Raw genomic sequence first — 21,823 nt, 5'->3', positions numbered from 1 at the left:
TGGGTGGCAGGTTAAAAATGCAGATTCTGGGAAGCCCCACTGAGATTCTGATTCAGTAGTTTTCAGGTAGGGCCCCAGGAATCTGTGTTTTACAAGCTCCATGGGGGAGTAAGGCAGGAGGTTGGCAGATCACACTCTGAGAAACCCTGCCTTGAAGGAGTGGGGGAAAGAAAAAAGCCATTTGTGGCTTTGATGGGATATTGATTTTCCTGGAATGTTCCCAAAGGGACTTTGGACGGCTCACTAATGACTCGTTCTTCTGTCATTTTACATAGACACACATACAACATCCAGCAAACTGGAAATGAACGCAGGGAGGGTGTCGGGAGCCTTGCTCACACAGTCGGGCTGTCACCCTGTTCCCGGGATGACGGTGGGTGTTATCTCGGGAATGTGTCGGGGCAAGGTCCACGCTTATGCAGTTACGGTTACGGTTACGGTGAACCGGGGCCAGGGAGCAGTGATGGGAAAGCCCTCTGGCATCCAGCCACACCTCCCCACCGCCCTCATGCCAGGAAGGCAAGGCGGTCCACAGGGCCTCATACAGACTTTCCCTCCGGCCTGCAGCTGGCTGCCTGCCCCTCCCGCCCCCGGTCCCCCACCAGGAGCCTGCCCTCTCCTGGCCCAGTGCCGCCCCACTCAGGCTGCCCCTGGCTGGGTCCAGGGTGGCGCATGGGGGTCCTGGCTCAGCCGGTCCCAGCCTTGGCCACGGGCACTGTTTCTGCTAGCCCCCTCATGGCAGTACTTCTGCCCTGTTCTAAGCTAGTTCCAGGGAGCCTGCCATTTATTTTGCTGGCTCAAGCCTCTGCCTGGGAAGCTTACTAGGGACCCCAGACCTCCTTGCCTTGCTCTTGCCACTGTTCTCTAAGGGCTGGAATTCCGCCTCTGTGATCTCTGCCAGGTGCCCGCGGGCCACCTCCTCATTCTGTGTTGCAGTTGAGAGACACTGCCCCTGCCACCAAGGGTTCCCATCTTCTGGCTGCCCCGTGCATCCCGGAGACCACGTCCTGCCACCATGGTGGACTTCTACACAGCCTGCCTCCACTCTGACCTCTGGCATCTGACCCCACTGGTGGGCATGCTGCAGGCTCAGGACCCTGTCTTTTCTCAGCAGGTGTGACCCCCTCCCTTTCAACTGAGCCCTCCCCCACTCCCATCCCCGATCTGGCTTCAATCCCTTATTCCATGTGGGGCTGTGGGAACAGGCTGAGAAGCTCCTTCCCCTCGGCAGTGTTTATACCTGGTTGTAAGAATCCACTGCTTCCTGATATTATCTGATATCTGTATTGGAGCTAGTTAGAGGCACAGTCAGCTACAGAACAAAAAAACAAAACAGTGCTATGCAGACATAAGTGGTGTTGACTGGCCAGGGCTACTCAAACATTAACCTGCAAGGACCACTGAGGATCTTGTTAAAATGCAATTTCTGACTCAGTGGGTCTGAGGTGGAGCCTGAGATTCTGCATTTCTAACCAGTTCCCAGGCGATGCTGATGTGCTGGTCCACAGGCCCCACTTCCAGCAGTGAGAGTCAGGGTCACGGAAATGAATGGGAGCTTGCCACAGGGGATGAGGCCAAAAGCAGGGCTCAGAATCGAGCATGTGCTCAGCGAGAGTAAGCACCAGGTCCCCTAACTGCCAGACATTCAGAACAGTTGACTCTGGAAGTTCAGAGAAAGAACGACCTAGGGATGCCCACTGCCCATGGCCTCTCGTGAGAGGAGAGCTACCGTGGTTCGTACATGACCCCTGAGTCCTGTTGTGATTTCTTGTACCAGGAGAATCCAGTTTAAGGCCAGCTGTGTCATCTTTCCAAATCAGCATCTCTCACAAGAATTTGAACCGGGGACACCAGGTTAGCTGTGGCTGCTGAGGCGAAGAGTTACGAGGTCAGCTGGGGTTGTGAAGGTCATATGGGTCACCTGCAAACTAATGCTGTGATGATGTCATGACTGTTGGCATTCTTAAGTACTTATTCTGAGTATTGCTCTCGGCTATGTGTCCTAAATAAGAGAATCCACGCTATAATTCTCACAGTAACCCCTCAAAGTGAATGGCGGTCTAACAGCGTGAGCTCTGGAGCCAGAGAGCCTGAGTATGAATCTTGGCTTTGCCACTTTCTGGCTGTGTGACCTTGGGCAAATTATACTTAGCCTCTCTGTGCCTCCACTTCCTCATCTATAAATGAGGATAGTAACAGTACCTCCCTCAGAAAGTTAGTGTGACAGTTAATTGAGCTAATATAAAACACTTAGAGCAGGGCTTGGCACCCAATAAAATCTTGGCTATTATTATTCTTCGTCTTATTTGTACAGAGTGAGGAAACTGAGGCTCATAGAGATTAAGTAGCTTGCCCAGGGTCACACAGCAAGTTCAAGGCAGAACTAATTCATAACATGGTTTACGAACGTATGAACAAATTTCAGATTTGTTGTAGTCTGTCTGTAGGTTTCAGAGGTAGCAGAAACCATGACATGAGCGGGCCGACAGGAGGGAACAGAGGGACGTACGTGGAGACCGCTGTTCTTCACGGCCTCCAGCTGCAGCTCCTGCCATCCCGGTAGTGGGGGCCGCTATGCCCATCCTTAGATTCCTATGAAATCTCTGACCTCACAGCAGCCTCTCTTTTCTAGAGCCATGTCATGTGGGCCTCTGTTGCTTTTGACCAGAACAGGCCTGGCTTAAAGTAGATACCCTCCAGCCAGAGTGGCGCGGGAGATGACAGATGAGGGCAGGCCTCGTGGAGCAAGTGGTACCCAACGTGGCCAGTGAGAGAGGCGGGGCTTCAACGTACACAGATGGGCAAAGATGTTGGTTTGAGACCCGGACTGGATTCAGTTTTAGATCTGTGGTAGTTTGCAGTGCTCGCCTGGACAGAGAAGTGATGTCCAGCCGGAAACTGGAAATAAGCACCTGAGGTTTCAGTGCAGAGCAGGTGGTCGAAGGCCTGGCGACAAAGGCCGCCACTAGGGAGGAGACTGCACAACGCCTTACTCTCCTGGATAAGAATGACTGCCAGGAAAGGAGGAGAGCTGGCAATACGGTTAGACACTACAGGGAGGTCAAGGAAGATGCCGCCACAGGTCTCCTGGTGACACTCCTGGAACTTTGCTCAGAGAATGGGGGTGGGAGGAGGAGAATGGAGGGTATGGTGGGAATGGGGGGGTGTGGGGCGGTGGGTATGGAACCCCTCTGTGTCCCTCGGAGAAAGGAGCATGGGGTAGGACTGAAGGCTTACTCTTGGGGAGAGAGCACCTGAGCACACTCTAGAAACCCATGGATGCCTGAAGAAAGGAAGAGATGTTTGTGAGGTGAGGACCAATAAATAAGTAGGCCAGGTTGTGGAAGAGGCTGAAGGGATTCTAGTCCTGGTCGAGTCTCTAGAATGATTTGCACTTTGAAACAAGTCTATTCCTTGACCAGTACTTCTCAAACCTAGGACGGTATCAAAATCACTCAGTTGTTCTTTTTACAAAGGAGCCTGGGTTTCACATAATCCAGAAATTCTGATTATGTTGACCAGAGCCAGGCCTTGGAATCTGCATTTGAGTAACTCTCTTAGGAAATTCAGATGCATGTGGTTGACCAATCATGCTGCCCTGGGGGAAGAACAGAGCTCCTTGGCCAAAGTTAAGAAAACAACACTGCTGGGACTTCCCTGTTGGCACAGTGGTTAAGAATCCGCCTACCAATGCAGGAAACACGGGTTCGAGCCCTGGTCCGGGAAGATCCCACATGCTGCGGAGCAACCAAGCTCGTGCGCCACAACTACTGAGCCTGTGCGCCTACAGCCTGTGCTCTGCAACAAGAGAAGCCACCGCAATGAGAAGCCCGCGCACCACAACGAAGAGTAGTCCCCGCTCGCCGCAACTAGAGAGAGCCCATGCGCAGTAACGAAGACCCAATGCAGCCAAAAATAAATAAATAAATTTATTTTTTAAAAAAAGAAAGAAAAAGCACTGCTTCCCAGTGTTCATAGCAGCGCTATTTACAATTGCCAAGGTATGGCAACCTAAGTATCCATCAACAGAGGATGGATAAAGAAAATATGGTCTACATGTACAACGGAATACTACTTGGCGATAAAAAAAGAACGACATTTTGCCATTTGCAGCAACATGGATGGACTTGGAGGGCATTATGCTAAGTGAAGTATGTCAGACAGAGAAAGACAAATGCTGTATGATATCACTTATATGTGGAATCAAAAAAATACATCAAACCAGGGAATAAAACAGAAAGAAACAGACTCAACAGACATAGAGAACAAACTACAGGTTACCAGTGGGGAGAGGGAAGGGGAAAGGCACAATATAGGGGTAGGGGATAAAAAAAAAAAAGGAGGGGGTTATCATGAGATTGTATGAAATCACGTGTGTGAAACTTTTGAAAATTGTGAAGCACTACAGAAGTTAAAGAATCTTTCATTCAAAAAAAAAAAAAGCGAAAAAAAAGAAAATACACTTGTTGCCACTACAGTGAGTGCCAGGATCTCCTGACTTGAATTAAGAAAACCTGGTTGAAGAGGTAGAGCAGTGATCACTATAGGTGGATCCCAGTTAAAGGTAAAAGCAAACAGTGTTTCTGACTACAGAACTTTTAAATTCCATAGCTGGATCTTTGGTGTCATTTACAAGACCTATTATTTTCTAATACAGCATCCTCTTTATTTTCCTAATCCGTAAGTCTTTTGTTCATGTTCTTATCATGTGTCCGTAAGCTCTATGAGGAATGATGTCTGTCTTTGGTCACTGCTGAACCCTCTTCTTAGCACAGTTCCCACCGGGAACCAAACACACAAAGGTAATGGCATTCTTTGTTTTCGATTCTACCCAACACGCAACAGAAGTGGAAGGTAATTTGTGCACGGCTAGAGCCACTTCAGATCTGAGATGACCCAATTGACTTCTAGTGAACCCAAACAAACGTCCTGAAGGATGTGCCACTGGGCAAGCAAGAATGCTGCCGTCCAAGCCCACATGCCATTCAGACACCAAAGCGTCCGAAGGGAATTTGATTCCTGCTAAGTCTTTCATGCCAAAGTAACAAGAGATGGGGCTACCTTGAGCACAAGAGTCTATAAGGAGGGTGAAACAAAGATGCTCATCACCACCAGGACAGGGGAATGTGGTCTAGGAAAGTGATCCTTGGAGGAATTTTGAAAAACTGACTGTACTCAGAAAAAGAGCTCACTCACCATGCTCACTGAGAGAGGGACATCTCCGAAAATAGGAGCAGAGCAAACAGAAAGGTCTAGCTATCCAGACAGACCCTGAGCAACTGAGCGAAGTTGCTACTCAAGGAATCACAGTAGTGAAAGGAGCTATGGTCTGAATTACCAGAACAAATTCAGTACTGCTCTCCTTGACAGCCTAGCCTGGCCTGGCCTTCAGGGTGCATTGTGGCGGCAGAGAAAGTGGCATCCCAGTTCTGCCACTTATTAGCTGTGCCATCACTGGCAAGTTCTCAACTGCCTGAGCCTCAGATTCCCCAGCAGCAGAATGGAGATGGTAACGGTTCTCACCTCGCACGGCTGCTAGGAGAATTAAATTGGAAAATGCACTCAAAGCACTCAGCTCAGATCTTTGCACTGTCTAGAGTCTCAGCAAGTGTTGGCTATGATGAGTTCTTATCCACCGGCCACGATCTACATGGTGACAACACCTGCATTCCCCACTCCCTTGGAGTCTCGAGGACTCAGACGTGTGCATGAAATCCAGACCAAGATCTGCTGGGGACAGACAGCAGCTGCCCACCCCCCAGGCCTACAACTCCAAAGTAGCTTAGACCAATTTATTTAAAAGCATTTACTCCTGCAATGCGAGTTGAAAGATTTTCACATGAAGGCAAAGATGAGCCCAAATCAATTTGATACTTAACACATCAGGAAAGAAATAGCAAGACAGATCTAGAAGAGGGGAAATCACCAAACTGCAAGGTGCCTGACATCCCTGAAATATCTCCTTCTCCCGCCCCATAGCTATGTTCTAATACTTCCTGAGTCATCTTCAGTCTTCCATGTGGAACTGTGTAACTCTTAAATGCTAAAGCGCTTTACAAGGTACTTTAGCATAATCTCATTCAAACTCTCCAAGCATTTTGAGGAAGGGATGTATTTACCTACACTCGTGGTTCTCCAATGTGGCTGTATTCCAGAGTCAACTGGGGGAGATTCTAGAAATCCCATGCCCAGGCCATACCCCAGACCAATGAAACCAGATTCTCTGGGAGTGGGGCGGGCATGGGTATTTTTAGCACTCCCCCTCTGCTGAGTCCGATGTGCAACTGAACTTGAGAATCACTGACTGATCCTATTGTCCCGGAGATCCAGACACAGACTCCTATACTCCATTGTGGAAAGGAGACCAAGGGTCATTATTGCCCCGTCATAGAGCAATGAAGACTAGGGCTCAGGAAGGCCAAGGGACTTGCTGCTATGAGGAAGGGCCACAAACAGAATCCAAAACTCCCAACTGGGGAGCAGCCATTTCCTGGCTTGGTGCAGTCCTACTGTGTGCCAGCCACTGAGCTGCCTATTAACAAGAATGGAGAGGATGCGGGTAGTCACGCTGTCCTACTACAGCATAAGGTGTCATGGAGCCCAGACGAGGGAGATGGGGAAGGCCTTTTTATTTGTGAGCTGAATCTTTTGTGAGCTGAATCTTGATGCAAAGACGTTAAGCGATGGTGAGGCCTGGTGAAGGAAGTGCAGAGGTCCCGCTTGGATAATAAGGGTTTGGGGATTGATCATAAAATGTTCTCAAGCCAGTGAAGACCATTTCAATGGGCTGCATTGATCTGTGCTTGGAAGGCTCTTCAAACCTGGCCAGTTTTTGCCTGCGACCACTCACAGAATACCTTACGTCATTCTAGCTGCAAACATTTGGCCAGTAGTTCCCAGACTTGAAGGGGCAGCAGAGTCACCTGGGATGCTCCTTAAAAGACATCTCTCAAGGCTCCAGCCCCCAGAGTGTCTGATTAGTAGGTCTGAGGTGGGACAGGAGAGTCAGCAGGTCTAACAACTTCCCAGGTGAAGCTGATGTCCTGGTTTGGGACCACATTTTGAGAACCACTCAGGCCTGGTGACCAGTTAGGAGGCTGAAGAAACACCCAGGGTCCTCCACCTGCAGCCAGCAAATATTTGTTTTATATCAGCAGTGGAAATAAACCACTCAGGCTGGTTTGAAATTTTTGGAGCTATTAAGATACCGCTTAGTAGTCCCGTCTAGCAAAAGTCTTTGTTGTCTGGGAAGATATGTATCTGCTTAAGTATGATCCATTTTTCCAGAGAAATGAGAAGAAAGAGGTTTATGTCCAAAAAAATTCTGGTGCTCAAAATATATGAACTGAGCAGAAACTACAGAACTATAGATGAAGCTATCAAGGAGGCCTTAATCTCTGTCGTTAGAACTGTCCAGACAGTGGAACTTAAATATAATGAGAGACCTCGTATTTCACTGTGGCTTACAAGGTAGCTTCTAATTTATTCCCATTTTGCCAGCGAAGAAACTGAGGCTCAGAAGGCTTTAAGTAGCTTAAACAAGGTCAGAGAACCAGCCAGTGACAAGGCTGAGGATGTATAATCCAAGTCATGGTCAAGGGGAACAAGGCCTCCCTAGAGGGCTGTTGTGAGGATTCTGGGAGGAGAGCCTTGCCTCTTCGCCACACCTCATCTGCACTTCCTAGACTCGAAGACTGGGTTAGGGGTGAAGGAGCCCAGCACCCCTTCCTCTGAAGAGCGGACTCGGCACAGGTCTCCTGGCTCAGCATCAGGGAGAAACAGGGAAGACCCGTGCCCTCTGTTCCTCTCGGTGACCATGGATACATAACTCCACACATTCTAATGTAAAGAGAAGTTCCTTCTGGCTTCTGGGATCTGCTCAGACCTCCTGCTTCCCCATCCTTTATTTTACAATGCGGGAGCGAACCCGACTGGATTCTGCCACCAGTCAGGCTCTGGGTCGGCAAAAGAGCTAGAACAAAATTGCTCATAGTGATCATGGCGAGGCAGTTAAACAGTGCTTGCTCCTAAAGTCACTCCCTGTAGCTTGCTAGCATAAGAGGGAGGGCCAAGTTGCCTCACCTGCCTTCTTCAGTTCCCTGTCTGTAAAAGAGCGAAGAGAGGGCTCCCCCCAACTCCCCTACCCCACCCTAACCCCCAATCCTCCCAGGTTATTGCGAGGATTCAATAAATCAACTGTTAGCGGTCTGCAAAGCAACAGGGCACAAAGCAGCAGCAGCAGGCATGCGCTGGAAACGCCAACTTCCAAGCCCCACGGCAGCCCTACTGACACAGACTGGGTGTGTGGGTGGGAGTGAGGGAGTGGGACCCGGCTTAACAAATCCTCCAGGTGATTCGGATGCTTCCCCAAGCTTGAGAATCACTGCTCTAGAATGTAAGCTCCATGAGGACAGGATTTTTGATGGCTTAATCACTGCCAAATCCCCAGTGCTGGAACAATGTCTGGCATATTACAGACACTCTATTCGTTTATGGGCAGTCAATAAATATTTCTAAGTTGAGTCCAGATGAAACAGGAGAGGAAACAAATCAAGGTTCAGAGAGCCTGGCATTTCTATTTGCACAGTTTGATGACTGTCTCTCACTAATTTGTAGTAAATGTTATGAGTTGGAGACTGTCTTATGTCGCCCTTGCATTCCCAGCACTTAGCCCGGTGCCCAGCTCATCCTCACAGGCTCTGGGTAACACCCAAGGGAAGGCGCAAAGGTCTCTCAGATCCAAAGCCCAAGTTCACACAGCAACTACCAACAGGTGTCCTAGACAGGGCCATCCCTCCAGCTTCCTAAGATGGGTCAAAGAATTCTAGCAAATACCAAGTCCCCAGTCAGAATGTAATTTATCTGTTTAACTGTTTGCCCATCTCCCTGGCCCGAGGGTACACCCCATTATAGCAGGGACTTTGCTCTCATCCTTGGTTAGGGCAACGGAGCCTGAAGCCCAGTAGGCACTCAATAAATACCTGCTGAATGAACGGCCAACCCCTGGCTGGGTGGGACACGATAAACACCAATGCCCTTCTGCACCACCTCCATGCTAAAATCAGCAGGTTCTCAAACAGCTCTCCAACAGGGCACAGGGAAGCACGAGTGAAGGGCCAGGATATCAGAGCAGTCACCAATGTATTCCAGAGACCTCCAGTTCCCACAGCAGCCGTTTTCACTCAGCCATGACCACTGCAACTCATTATCCTTGCTTCACACACTGCCCTGGTGCCAGCTCCCTGGCAAGAGTCACTTTACTGCAGAAATTCCAAACGAGGGCTTGCCTCTGATAAGACTAGGGGGAAAAGAATTTATTGGTTTATTTACACAATGAGTGCCCCAAGGTGGTTTGCAAACTCTGATGTCAAGGCGGCTCAGGTGAGCCCTGCTTCAGCAGGAAAAAACTTGAGTTGGCAAGGAAGGGACAATGGTTCTCGTTTCTCTACCAAGCCAAAGAAGGGTAAACTAGCATAACTAGTCACAGCTCCCATCTGAAAGCCTGGTGTGTACCAGGCATTGGGTAAGACCCACCATGTCTGAGGTCCTTTCATCTCCCCACAACCCTCTGGGGTAGGTAGGTCCTACGCTTACCTGTGTTTTACACAGTAGAGAAGGAACTCGTTCAAGATGACTTACTATATGTAAATGACAGAGACGGGACTTGGTGTCCTCTGGAGATCGTTAGGAAGACCTTACCTGTTGCAGGGAACAGTGTGGTATGTCAAACCAAAGTTCGGCTAGAACCACACAAACATTTTCCTCCACAGTGAGCAAGGTATATATGCTGATAGATGTGTTGTTTATTTCTCTGTAGTTACAAAGGTCCCTTTTCCTTTGCTCCCTTCCCCTCTTCCCTTCCTCTCTCCAAATTCACTGAAAAAGACTGCAGTGGTGCAAAGAGTAAGGCTTTGAAATCAGACGGACCTAGATTCCGATTCCAACTCGGCCCCTTTCTACCTCTATGAACTTGAGTTTGTCACTTGGCGGTTCTTTTTTTTGCGGTACGCAGGCCTCTCACTGTTGTGGCCTCTCCCGTTGCGGAGCACAGGCTCCGGACGCGCAGGCTCAGCGGCCATGGCTCACGGGCCCAGCCGCCGCTCCGCGACATGTGGGATCTTCCCGGACCGGGGCACGAACCCGTGTCCCTGCATCGGCAGGCGGACTCTCAACCACTGCGCCACCAGGGAAGCCCCACTTGGCGGTTCTTAACCTCAGTTTTCTCATCTGCAAAATGCCACAAAAATACCATGAGCCCCAAACTGTGTTTGGCCCACGCGAGCTACTGGCTAAAGATGACTAAATATAACTATTAGCATCGTGATCACCAGAGGCCAGTTATGGTTGTCACTGTTAGTGATACAAATGCACGTGTAAGAAATTCCTGGACTAGAACCCGACTCGTGGTCCTGGCTGGAGATGGAGCTCAACGGTGAGGGTGTGAGGCGACTGCTTGGCAAGTACAAGTTCAGGGATCTAACTATGGAAGAACTGAAGACTGTAAATATGTTTTTCCCACATTTCAGATATTCCGTGGATACCTATGTTTTCAAAGATAGTTCCCAGAAAAACCTGCTGAATTTCACTGGCACTATTCCTGTGATGTACCAGGCCTAAATCTGTCATTGTTGGATGAATTAAAGAAATGATTACCAAGTTTCAAGAAGAACTTCCCCTGTATTCTCTGCCATCATCTGATGCGGCACAGCAGGCAGACTTGCTAGCCTATGTTGCAAAAATCACTGAAGGTGTCTCAGATATAAACTCAAAGAACTGGGCAAACCGTGAGAATAAAACAGTCAATAAAATTACCGCGGTTGGCGGTGGAGAACCGGGAATTGCCGGCACATTAGCAATTTCAGCAACGGTGGTGATCTGCACGGTCAACTCTCTGGGTAGTTCTCAGCCCTACCTCGACGTGGTACAGAGAGATGTGGATATGGTCAGAGCCTTTGTTGCAGCTCTGGGACATTATCGTCCACATGGCATCCTGCTCGTTGCATCTCAACCAATGGAAATCATGACCTACGTGACGTGGAAACTGAGTGCGTTTCCTGCAAATCGAGTGATTGGAATTGGTTGCAATGTGGACTCACAGAGATTCCAATGTATTATTACAAATGTTTTGAAGGCACAGACTTCAGCGAGGGAAGTATGGGTTATTGGTGAGCAGGGAGAAGACGAAACCTCATCTTCTGCCGTTCTGACAAGCATTTTATGCTAGTGAGATGATCAACTTGCAGCTTCCCGAAGGGTTCATGCACTCTCATGCCGCCTTGCCTTTGCACCTGATGCTTCCTTTCCCAGAACATTCATTAATTTGGCTAAGTCCTGCTTACCCTTCAAGACTGGGCTTGAGGGCTTCCCTGGTGGCACAGTGGTTAAGAATCTGCCTGCCAGTGCAGGGGACACGGGTTCGAGCCCTGGTCCTGGAAGATCCCACATGCCACGGAGCAGCTAAGTCCGTGCGCCACAACTACTGAGCCTGCGCTCTAGAGCCCGTGAGCCACAGCTACTGAGCCCGCGTGCCCCAACTACTGAAGCCCGCGTGCCTAGAGCCCGTGCTCCGCAACAAGAAAAGACACCGCAGTGAGAAGCCGGTGCACTGCAACAAAGAGTAGCCCCTGCTCGCCGCAACTAGAGGAAGCCCGCGCATAACAACGGAGACCCAGTGCAGCCAAAAATAAACAAATAAAAATAAATAAATAAATTTATCCAAAAAAAAAAAAAAAAAAAATACTGGGCTTGAGTGCCACCTCTCCCAGGAAGCCTTCCCTAATTCTCCAGGTTAAGTAAGTTCATGCCTCTATTATAACCACTATCACACTGTGTTATAATTGCATATTTACTTGTCTCTTCACCCCGACAGACTGTAAACTCCTTGAGCTTAGAACGGCCTCAGTAAATACGTTTTGAAATTAATGAATGATCCTGATACCACCTTGTTGTATCCAAAGGTCATTCATACAATGCCCCACCAAATTAGTCAGTAGAACATGTGCTTTGGAGCTGCTATTTTTAGCTGTGATATCGAAATCATATGTAAACTGCAGATAACTCCTTCAGAATGGTGTTTTAGAAACCCAAGGGCTGGACCTCAAAACAGAGTGTTAGGTCATCTGCTTTGGGCATCAATCTTACCTAAAGGATAGGTGTTATATGTAATGGAAAAGAGAGATCACGTGGTCATTTTTTATTAAAATTTTTGGGGTCAGGGGATTACTGTTTTTGAGGAGTAGAACCAGAAAGATTAGGATTGATTAGATGCATTATTTGAAAGGGATTCTTAAACTAGGATAAATATACATTTAGGAAGTGTGAAGGGTTGGGCAGTAAATGAACAAAAAAAATGAAATAATTCAGTCCATCTAAACTTAACTGAAAATCCTAATGACTGTGTCAGAAGCAAATTTGAACACAGCGAAGCTTTCTCCCTCTCTCCAAACATTGTTTTCTCATGGCTCTTATAAGTCCAAACTCAGAGGAAAGATAAAACATGATTACGTGTGTAATATATAATGGCAGTAATACTCATAAATTCCAGACTTCGTTGTGTCTTTTGTCTTTTCTTATACCTACCTTGCCCTTTTTATTTATCTTTCCAAGGTCTGTAAATGCTGTGTTCCATTTAGCAGACGTTTCTCTGCAATTTTCTGTATATTGTGAATATACTCATAATTGAGCCACAATTTTGTTTCAGAAAATGATTCATGTATAGCCCTTCCATTCAAGTGAAACATTTTTTAAAACCCCTTAATTCGTCCACATGTATTTATATTTTTCAGGGAACAGTTTTTGGGTTTGCTTCTTTTTTCACTTAACCTAAAAACTTTTAAAACTTTAGAAATTCCTGGACTACACAACGCCATGCTCAGAGAGCCCTAACTATCCAAGAAAAGCCACGACAGATGCAGGATTGGAAGGCTGTCCCAGGGTCATCTCATCCTAGCAGACACCTGATGCCTGGATCTTGATACTTCATCCTTCCAAGTCAGGTATCAGTCAGTGGATCCTAAGGGCATCCCAGAGACAAATCAAACAAGTAACCGCCACTGGGCGGGGAGGAAGCCAGCGTGGGGACAGTCTGGCTGCCACCAAACCAGGCCCGGCAACAGCAGGCAGCCGGCTGGGGAAGGTCAGCAGCTGCCGTTGGCCTGGTGTCCTGGCTGCCAGAGAGTGATGAATGGAGCAGGGGAAGAAAAAAGCCAACAAAGGTGTCCCTAATCTTGATGCGGCTTCATTTTTTTTTTTTCTTTTTTTTCTGGCCGACCATTGAACGAGAACTTAAGCCTCGGTCCTTTTTCTTTGGCAGACATTTGAAACTGAAAGATCCCATTTCTCTCCAATGGTGAGATGTCATGGGTAGAAGCATTGAAGAGGCAATGGGGGTGGAGGTAACCCACTGCACTTGTCCTTTTCTTCCCTCCTCCCTGCTCTCTCTACTCCACTCCCTCTCCCCTGTCTAGCATCTTTGCGGAATGTTCTGCATTCCCCCCACACAACAACAGTGAACGCCCCCCTTTATTTTGGCAGGAGCTTGTCTGCTCAGGAGCTGGAGGCTTAATGGCCCGCTGGTGAAGGTTAAATAACAAAACGTCACTGTATCCAGTTTCTGAGTGTTCTCTTCTTTTATCTCACTCTGAAACAGGGATTCAGGGCAGCCGAGAAGCTTGTCAGTAGCAGTAACTAGAGCCTCTACCTGTTCCACCTAAAGGTGTGTGGCCCACTGGCCCGTCCGTGCTGGGAGAGGCACGGCATGCAGTTTTCACCCAGACTCAGCCCCGATCCAGCCCTCAGCCCTGTCCAAGTGGAAGTACTAGGAGATGCTACCCAGGCCATTTCTCCAAGAGGAGTGGGTTCCTCTTATCCAGGGCCCCTCGCTGAGCCAGGGGCAGATCCCCATAGCCTGGAGGCAGACGTGGCTGGAGACACTCGGCACAGACAGCTGACTGCAGTGAAGTTGGCACCCCCTGCAAATGCTGCCAAAACCCGACTGAGGCTTCCTGCATCCAGAGAGTTCTGCAGCAGCATGCCGGCCACGTTCCAACTCCCACTTATTCTAGCCTCGTCTCTCCTTATGTGCACCTGAGCTTGGCGGTCCAACCTTCCCAGTAACCAAGGCAACCTGATTCGCTTCTCTTCAAAAGGGCAGTGTTGCACAGCTCCCAGGGATCCCAGGGGAGTGGGGAATCAGGTCAGTTTGGCGAGGCCAAAAGCGGGAGGGGTGGTGACAGAGAGGCGCTGCCTTGGCTACTAAGTCCCTGGCCTTTGGGAGCATTTACCCGAGAGGCTCGGGAACGACTTTGAACTCTCTCTCTCCACACACTGCATCCTTCAGAGTTTCTCTGCCTCCTTCTCTTCTCTCTCTCTTTCCCTCCCTCCCTCCCAGAGCTCTGGTTAGCTGGCTGCTCCCAGAAGGTAGACTTTGTGCCCGATAGTCTCCTAAGCTGCCATGTGGATCTCATTGGCTTCTCTGATTAAGCCTCCTTGGCAAAACATCTTTCCCGGAGATCCACAGCAGGCTCGCCTCAATTTAGGAGTAAATGGTAACTTTCCAGCCCAGCTTGTCAACAGGGCATCTGGAGCCCTGAAATGGCAATAGCTAATTCGAGTGTGGATTCAGGAGTTCAACCAGCTGGGCCCCAATCCTGGGTCCATCACCTACTGGTGGTGACCTTGAGCAAATATAAATTCTTAACCTTTCTAAATCACTGTTTCCTTATCTGAGGATGGAGAAAATAACAGTACTTACCTTATATGGTTGGCAAAAGGATTAAATGAGATCATAATACAAAACACTTGGTGCACAGCACAGAATACATATTAGGAGACTTAGCATTTATTATTATTTTATTCATTTGTGGGTTCCAATGCCTCTTATTTCTTCCTGTTAGCTAGACTAGTGCTTTTTAACCTTATTTCTTTCTTAACGAATGACGTAAGATATTCCCGTGCACTGCAGACTCCCATGAAATGTGTAGATCATAAATTCAAGCCTTGGAAGGAGAAGAAAAGCCCTCTAGTAATTGTAAAGGCCCAAGCTAAAGGTATTGGTGGATCATTAAAAGCAGAAGCACAGGGCTTCCCTGGTGGCTCAGTGGTTGAGAGTCCACCTGCCGATGCAGGGGACACGGATTCATGCCCCAGTCTGGGAAGATCCCACATGCCGCGGAGCGGCTGGGCCCGTGAGCCATGGCCGCTGAGCCTGCGCGTCCGGAGCCTGTGCTCTGCAACGTGAGAGGCCACAACAGTGAGAGGCCCGTGTACCGCAAAAAAAAAAAAAAAAAAAATGCAGAAGCGTGGAGAACACAGGCTTTGGGTAAATCCCCTGGCAGGCTGGTTATAATTCCCACTTAAGAAAGCTTGTCAGAATGTAAATGGTGGAAAGTGACATCAGTCCGACAATAACCTTAAATCTATTTAAATTGATTATAAAAACAGTAATGTACTTGCAATTGCTGGTACTTTAACTGGTCGACATATAACACATTCCTACGACACGAGTCAGAAATGATTGCAATGCTATGAAAGAAACTTGCTGGTCTGCATAGTCAAAAAGGATTACAAAGAATAAACCACAAGCATAAAATATTCCCAAATTATTACCATGGATGAGAAGAAACTGGGTCTGATTTTTAGCGAAAAGTTTACATAAAAGAAAGAAGAAAGGAGACCTCTACTAGAGACTCAAGGTTGACATTTGCTGTGCGACCTTGGGCAAGTCACCAGTCTCTGAGTCTGTTTCATCAGTGAAATGAAAGGGCTGGATTACATGACCAGAAAGGTCCATCCCAGCTGCAAACTGCTACAGAGCTGGATGGAGACTCAGTCTCCATTTGACTTAAGTATTTCCTAAGTACTTCCTGGTAAAAGCCAAAAGGTTTGGCATTCCCAAGTGTCTCCTGTATGTTAGGTTCTGTGCTAGCTGCCCTACGTGATTTAACTTATTTCATGCTCATAATGGCCCTTGACAGTTTATGCGCATCACCCCATCCTAGAGAAGACAAAATCAAGGCTCAGAGAGAATATGTAACTTGCCAAGGTCACTCAGGCAGCAAGCAGCCGATCCAAGATGCCAGGACTCAAAGACTCAACCTCTTTCCATTTTCTACACCACTCGCTGGATAGCCATGGCCTGGCGACACCAGAATGGCAGCAGGTAACTGAAATCATGCCTGTGCTGGCTCCATTCCCCAAGGCCAAATTCCTTAGGCGGTGGAGCAGAGGTCTTAATTCAGCAACGGAGTCCAGGCAGCTGAGTGGTTAGAAATTTGGGTTCTGGAGTCGGCATGCCTGGCATTCCCATCTCAGCTCCTCAGAAGCTGAGTGGCTTTCCCCGAACTTAGCCCCCCTGAGGCTCGGGTTTCTCAGGCAGATAACCTATTCCCAGGGTTGTTAGGGGGATTAAAAGAAGTTATCCGTGTAAAGCTCTCAGCAGACTACCTGAATATATAGTAAATGCTCAATCATTATGTCCTACCTAGCTAAACAGGAGGGCATACAGGTAGTGACGAGCAGTTTTTAAGTTAATCTCTGGCAGGGGTTACGAACCCGGGGTCTACAAACGCCCTGAAATTATGTGCCAAAAGCCGTGTTCATGCTTTTCTTCAGGAAACATCCTTAAGCTTTGTCAGATTCTTATAAGGGTCTGTAACCAGAAGGAGATTAAGATCTTTTGCCTGCTGTAGACCCAACGTCTTACACTATGAATCATTCCTGAAATAACAGCGTTGGCAAAAATTCCTCCTCAAATCATGAGAGAAGTTGCTGGGTTCTCTCAACATGGCCTCCCAGACACGTGGGCCTCTAGCACTGATCACACAGCCCCAGAAACTGTGCCCACAGAGCTCCCAGGTGGTTCCTAGTAGAAGGTCAGAAGACAAACCCCCCAATGAGCAGGAATTAGGCTTCAGGAACCTTCCCCAGCAGGGCCAGTTCCAACAATCCATTCTTCCTCAGAGAACAATCAGTGTGTTTGTTGTTGCATACCTCTAAGTTAAATATACCCGGAATGCTGGCTCTTTGCTGGAAGCTCCCAGAAGCACCCAGGGTTACTCTGCTAAAGGCACGCTGCTCCACAGCCCGATATGCAGCACCTGATTCCCCACAGACCTGTCACCTTCTCAGACCAGCCTTGCCTTGGGAGGAGCCCGTGGTGCCGTTGGAGCCTTTGGCCCAGTAGGCAGGGCCCGAGCTGCCCACTGGCCCCTCTCCGGTTGTTGGGACAACCATCCTCAGGAATTTCGGCCTCCCTGTCTTCCCCTGGGTGAGAAGGGGAGAGAGCTGGCAACCCCCCAGTGAAAGGGGAAGCTGAAAACTGGATTCCCTACCCCCAGCAGCCTCCAAGCCGGACAGCACACAAAACAGCTCAGGCCCAGAGAGAGGAACGTGCCAGGACATTCTTCAGGGTTGGTAACCCGAGACGCTATTCTGTTCTCTGCGGCTAAGAAATCACTCTTCTGACTGAAGGACCATTTGACTTACTTCTTTTAAATTCAGGGGAACGGACAGGTGTATCTCCTTGATGCAGATAAGGAAAAAAACCAAGACAAATGGGCGCGCGTGAACGCGCACACACACACACTCAAGGAGCAGAATCTTTTTTAAAAAAATTTTTTATGTGATATTTTGTTTGATAGCATTAACCAGCTGCAGAGATGTAACTGCCTTGGCAGAATTTCTCTCCCCTAACCTCACCACCCCAAAGAAGCCTGGCGCTTTTCAGCCTTGTTAAATGTTCTCCTCCTCTCAGTCCCCTCACCCTCCTGCCTGCCGTCCCCCCTCCCAATTCTGCCATGGAGTCAGGAGGGAGAAGGCGAGATCAAGCCCGAATCAGCGAAATCCTATCTGAGAACTGGCAGGGGGCTCAGCGACATCTCATCAACCTTCTTCTCTCACCGAAGGAGCACTTGCACCTCAGAGAGGTCAAGCGATTTGCCTGAGGCCACACAGGTAGGACGAGAAGGCAAAACTCCCTTCTGGGGTGTGCAGGAGGGAATTCCAGGGAGTCAGAAGTGGATACCCTCTGCTCAGCTCTTTCCCCAAACTTTCAAAGTTGGCTCATCACAACAGTGAGCTCAGAACCCCTCAGCGCCCCAAGCTCAGGGGCCCTACCCCGGGCCGGTGCAGGTGGGATGACCAGCAGATACCAATACAAAGACGAAGCATTCAAACCAGTGGCCTACAAGGCGGAGAGAGTCAGCAGCTCCATGAAGTGCCAATATGTTTTTAACGCCTGCCAATCTGCCTAAAAACACAGGCTACACAGCCCTGTTGCTGGAGCTGTGGACAGGCCCCAGGAGTGAACTCAAATATAATGGCACTGTGGTTCCTCCCCTCCACTGTATTTTTAAAGGTTCCCTAGTACTGGGGGCAATAGATATTACTAGTTTCCCCTTTATGAAAGTGGCTAAAAAAAATTCAAATTGGGTTGATTTAAAGTCAAATATTAAGTAAGCAATAACACAGGTGGATATAGCAAAAAACGTGGTCCACATAATACTAAAATTTGGGAAATTATGCTCTAGTCAAGTCAGTATCCCACAGAAGCTATACTGCTTGCCCTCTTCCAAGGGTAAAAAATGACCGTTGTTTAAGAAGCTTTCTACAGCTGTGTTATCCTCTCAGCATCCCAGAGAAGTTCCTAGATGCATGACCTGGGCCGAGTTAGCAGTGTCCTCGACATTCAACTGCTAACAGCACACTGGACTCGGTAGCTGCTGGGACCTAAAATACGGGAGGACACAGAAACTTGAACTTGTGCCTGTATTAGGAGAGGACAAGGGACTGTCCAGTTCACCAACACAGCAACAGAGTCCCTGGAGCAACTGACCCTGAGGCGGGCATGGGGAAGGAAAGTGAGTAGGACCACAAGTGTGGAGGTTAGAACTTCAGAGCCGGTAAAGAACTCGGCATAAGGCAGAGGGGTGGAAAGATCAAAACACAAGCAAATAGCACCTCCGGGCCTCAAAGTTTGTCTCACATTTGAAAGTGGGAGTTGGGCCTTGATCTTCTATGTCCCTTCCAACTTTGAAGAGTTCCACTGTTGGGCTTCTCTGGTGGCGCAGTGGTTAAGAATCCATCCGCCTACCAATACAGGGGACACGGGTTCCAGCCGTGGTCGGAGAAGATCCTACATGCCACGGAGCAACGAAGCCTGTGCGCCACAACTACTGAGCCTGCGCTCTAGAGCCCACGCACCACAACTACTGAAGCCCGCGTGCCTAGAGCCCGTGCTCCGCAACAAGAGAAGCCACTGCGATGAGAAGCCCGCGCACCACAACGAAGGGTAGCCCCCGCTCGCGCCAACTAGAGAAAGCCCGCACGCAGCAACAAATACCCAACGCAGCCAAAAATAAAATAAATTAAATAAATTTTTTTAAAAAAGAGTTCCACTGTTACTCCTTCCCTTCCAAGCAAATCATTTGTCTGACAAATAGGGAAACTGAGGCTCAGAGGTAAAAGCAGCCTGCCCACGGGACGCTCTCCAGCGTTAAAAATTTCTCTTCCGGATTAAATTGATGAGACATTCAGAGTGGTACTGAACGCAGAGGATGTACCCAGTAAATGTTGAATGAATGAACCAAAGTGCTCACAGAAACCACGAGGAATCTCAGCTCACGTTTTCTTTCTGCTTTTTCTCAACTTTCACCTCGCTACACACCCCATCCTGGACTTCTGGAACCTCCATCCCAACCCCACAGGATGAAGGGTCCAAACAATTCACCTCCATTGCTTTACAGGCACCTGACACCCAAGGTCACAGAGACCAGGTGGAAATTCCGCATTCCTGAGGCACTTTGACCACAGGGGTGACTGCGGTCCCAGAGGGTGGTCCTCCCCTCCCCACAGGATATTCATGGGGAGGGGGGTGCGTGTGTGCAAAGAAATGCCAAGCGGTCCAAACCAGGAGAAAGTCTGGAAGCTAAGAGCCACACACTCCACCTGCCTCAGCAAAAACAAATCCGGTGCTCCAGCCGGCCTGGTGCCCACCAAGGTCAGGACGCGCTGGTGCAGGGCTGAGAAGCCGCGGTCCCCAGAGAAAGGGAGGGAGGAGAAAGAGGGATGGGCAGGGCTTTGCGGAGGCCTCTCACCTCCATCTACATCCTAACAGCTTCCAAGTTGCCGTGAGATTCCTGGAGAACCGGTCTCCCCGATCAGACCTCCCTCGCTCCTTCCTTTCCTTCCCTCTCTCGACCTCCAGGCCCCCAGACTGCTCCCGTGCTCCTCTCAGAGCCGCGGAGACACCTGTCAAAAACCACACTCCAGGCTGCCTTCCCCTGCACGCAGGCAGTGTCCTTCCTCCAGCGGTCTCCCACTGAGTCCTGGGTGCCTGCCACCCGCTCCAAACCAGATGCTTCCCCATCCCCCCCCCTCCCCCACCCCGTGCTGGGGAAAGCCTTCCCGGGAAGCCCCAGCATCGCTCGGCTAGGTTGCTCCCCCAAGCCCCCGCCCGACCCAACTAAGGGGAAGCGGGGGGCGGGGGGCGGGGCTAGAGCTTAAGGTCAAAACTCCGGGCAGGTGCCGCCAGGGGCCTGAGTCCTCATCAGAGGAAGGCGGTGGCGGCAGCCTGGGCCAACTCACTTGGCCGTCCCCTCCTCCCGGCAGCCCACCCGGGCGGGAGCGGCGGTCCAGAAGGGGATGAAGGTGGAGCGTGTGGGGTGCAGAAAACCGAAGACGCTCGCCGAGCTCCTCGGCATCCCCTGCACAATCCCGGCTGGTGGCCCGTGGGGCAGGAGGGGGCCTCTCGGGGTCCTACCTGTCCCGCGGGTCGATCCAGCTGGTAGTGCGGCTCGTGTGGTCTATGTAGTAGACCTTGCCGTCGAAGTCGTGCGCCTCCTCCCAGCCGTCCGGCAGGGGCAGCTCCGGCCGGGGCATCTTCCCGAGCGCGGCCCGCGCTCCCCCATGCAGCTCCCGGCCGCCGCGGGGGCCCCCGGCTCAACGGCTCCGGCCGGCTCTTTTCGGCTCGGGCGGACGCCGAGGCACCATGATCTAGGGAGTGGCGCCCGCGGACTGGGGGCCCTAGTGAGGGCCGGCCGGGGTGGCGGCGCTGTCCATGCGGCCCTGCGGCCCCGGCCCGGCGCCGCCCGCTCCTCCCGCCGCCGGCCCTCTCACGCTGCCATGTGCGTCCGCAGCGGCGCGGTGCGGGCCCGGGTGCGCGCCCCGCCGGCGTGGCAGAGCGAGTCGAGCGCAGCTGCCGCCTGCCCTCCTTCGCGGCGCGCGGCGCCCTTCAGCCTCCACGCCGCCGCCCGCCGCCCGCCGCCGCCTCTTCCTCCCCCCAGCCGGGTGCTATCCCTCCTCTCAGCTCCGCCGTTCAGCGAACGCTCGGCTTGCGACTTCTGCCTCCGCCAGGTGCGGCTCGGGCGGTGCAGGTAACCGCGCTGCCCCGGAAACGGGAGGCGGAGCACCGGGCGCCAGGGTTCCCGCGTCCCCTCCCCGCGCCCAGCGCAGCGAGGGCGGGTCCTAGGGCCCGAGACGCGCCCCCTCGTGGGACAGTCCCAACCGCCGGCTGCTCCTGTCGGAGGAATGGGAGCCCGCCCCTTACCTGGGTCCCTGACCCAGACTTGCGCCCCAGGAGGCTAGAGCAAGACCCGCTCTCCCTCTGCTTCCGAACGCTCCTGGCTCTCTCCACTCCGAGGGTCCAGGCTCTTGCACAGGTGGCACCAAATCTTACAACTCCCCGCTTCTCTCATGTAGAATCAGGAGTCAGGCAAGAAGTGGTTAAATGGAAACATTCTTGCAAATCGGGGAACATAAGTTTTCCAGGATCTCTGATCCCTTCCCCCAACACACACACCATCTGTCTCCCTCTTATTCTATTCTT

At 50.4% G+C, this 21,823-nt stretch overlaps 1 protein-coding gene and 1 pseudogene across 1 annotated transcript in view; one reads left to right on the top strand and one right to left on the bottom strand.

The window, feature by feature from the left end:
* WWC1 (WW and C2 domain containing 1) overlaps nucleotides 1-20,877 on the bottom strand; it is a 152,667-nt gene extending 131,790 nt beyond the window's left edge. Inside the window, exon 1 of the mRNA XM_065873535.1 lies at nucleotides 20,759-20,877. Coding sequence (XP_065729607.1) covers nucleotides 20,759-20,877 — 119 coding nt within the window. The remainder of the gene's footprint in view (nucleotides 1-20,758) is intronic.
* LOC136121656 (ubiquitin-conjugating enzyme E2 variant 3 pseudogene) lies at nucleotides 10,420-11,224 on the top strand (annotated as a pseudogene).
* Nucleotides 20,878-21,823: the final 946 nt, after the last annotated feature.

Source organism: Phocoena phocoena, chromosome 3, assembly GCF_963924675.1.
Source record: "Phocoena phocoena chromosome 3, mPhoPho1.1, whole genome shotgun sequence".
Classification (NCBI taxonomy): Eukaryota; Metazoa; Chordata; class Mammalia; order Artiodactyla; family Phocoenidae; genus Phocoena; species Phocoena phocoena.
This window is presented reverse-complemented; position numbering and strand designations above follow the sequence as displayed.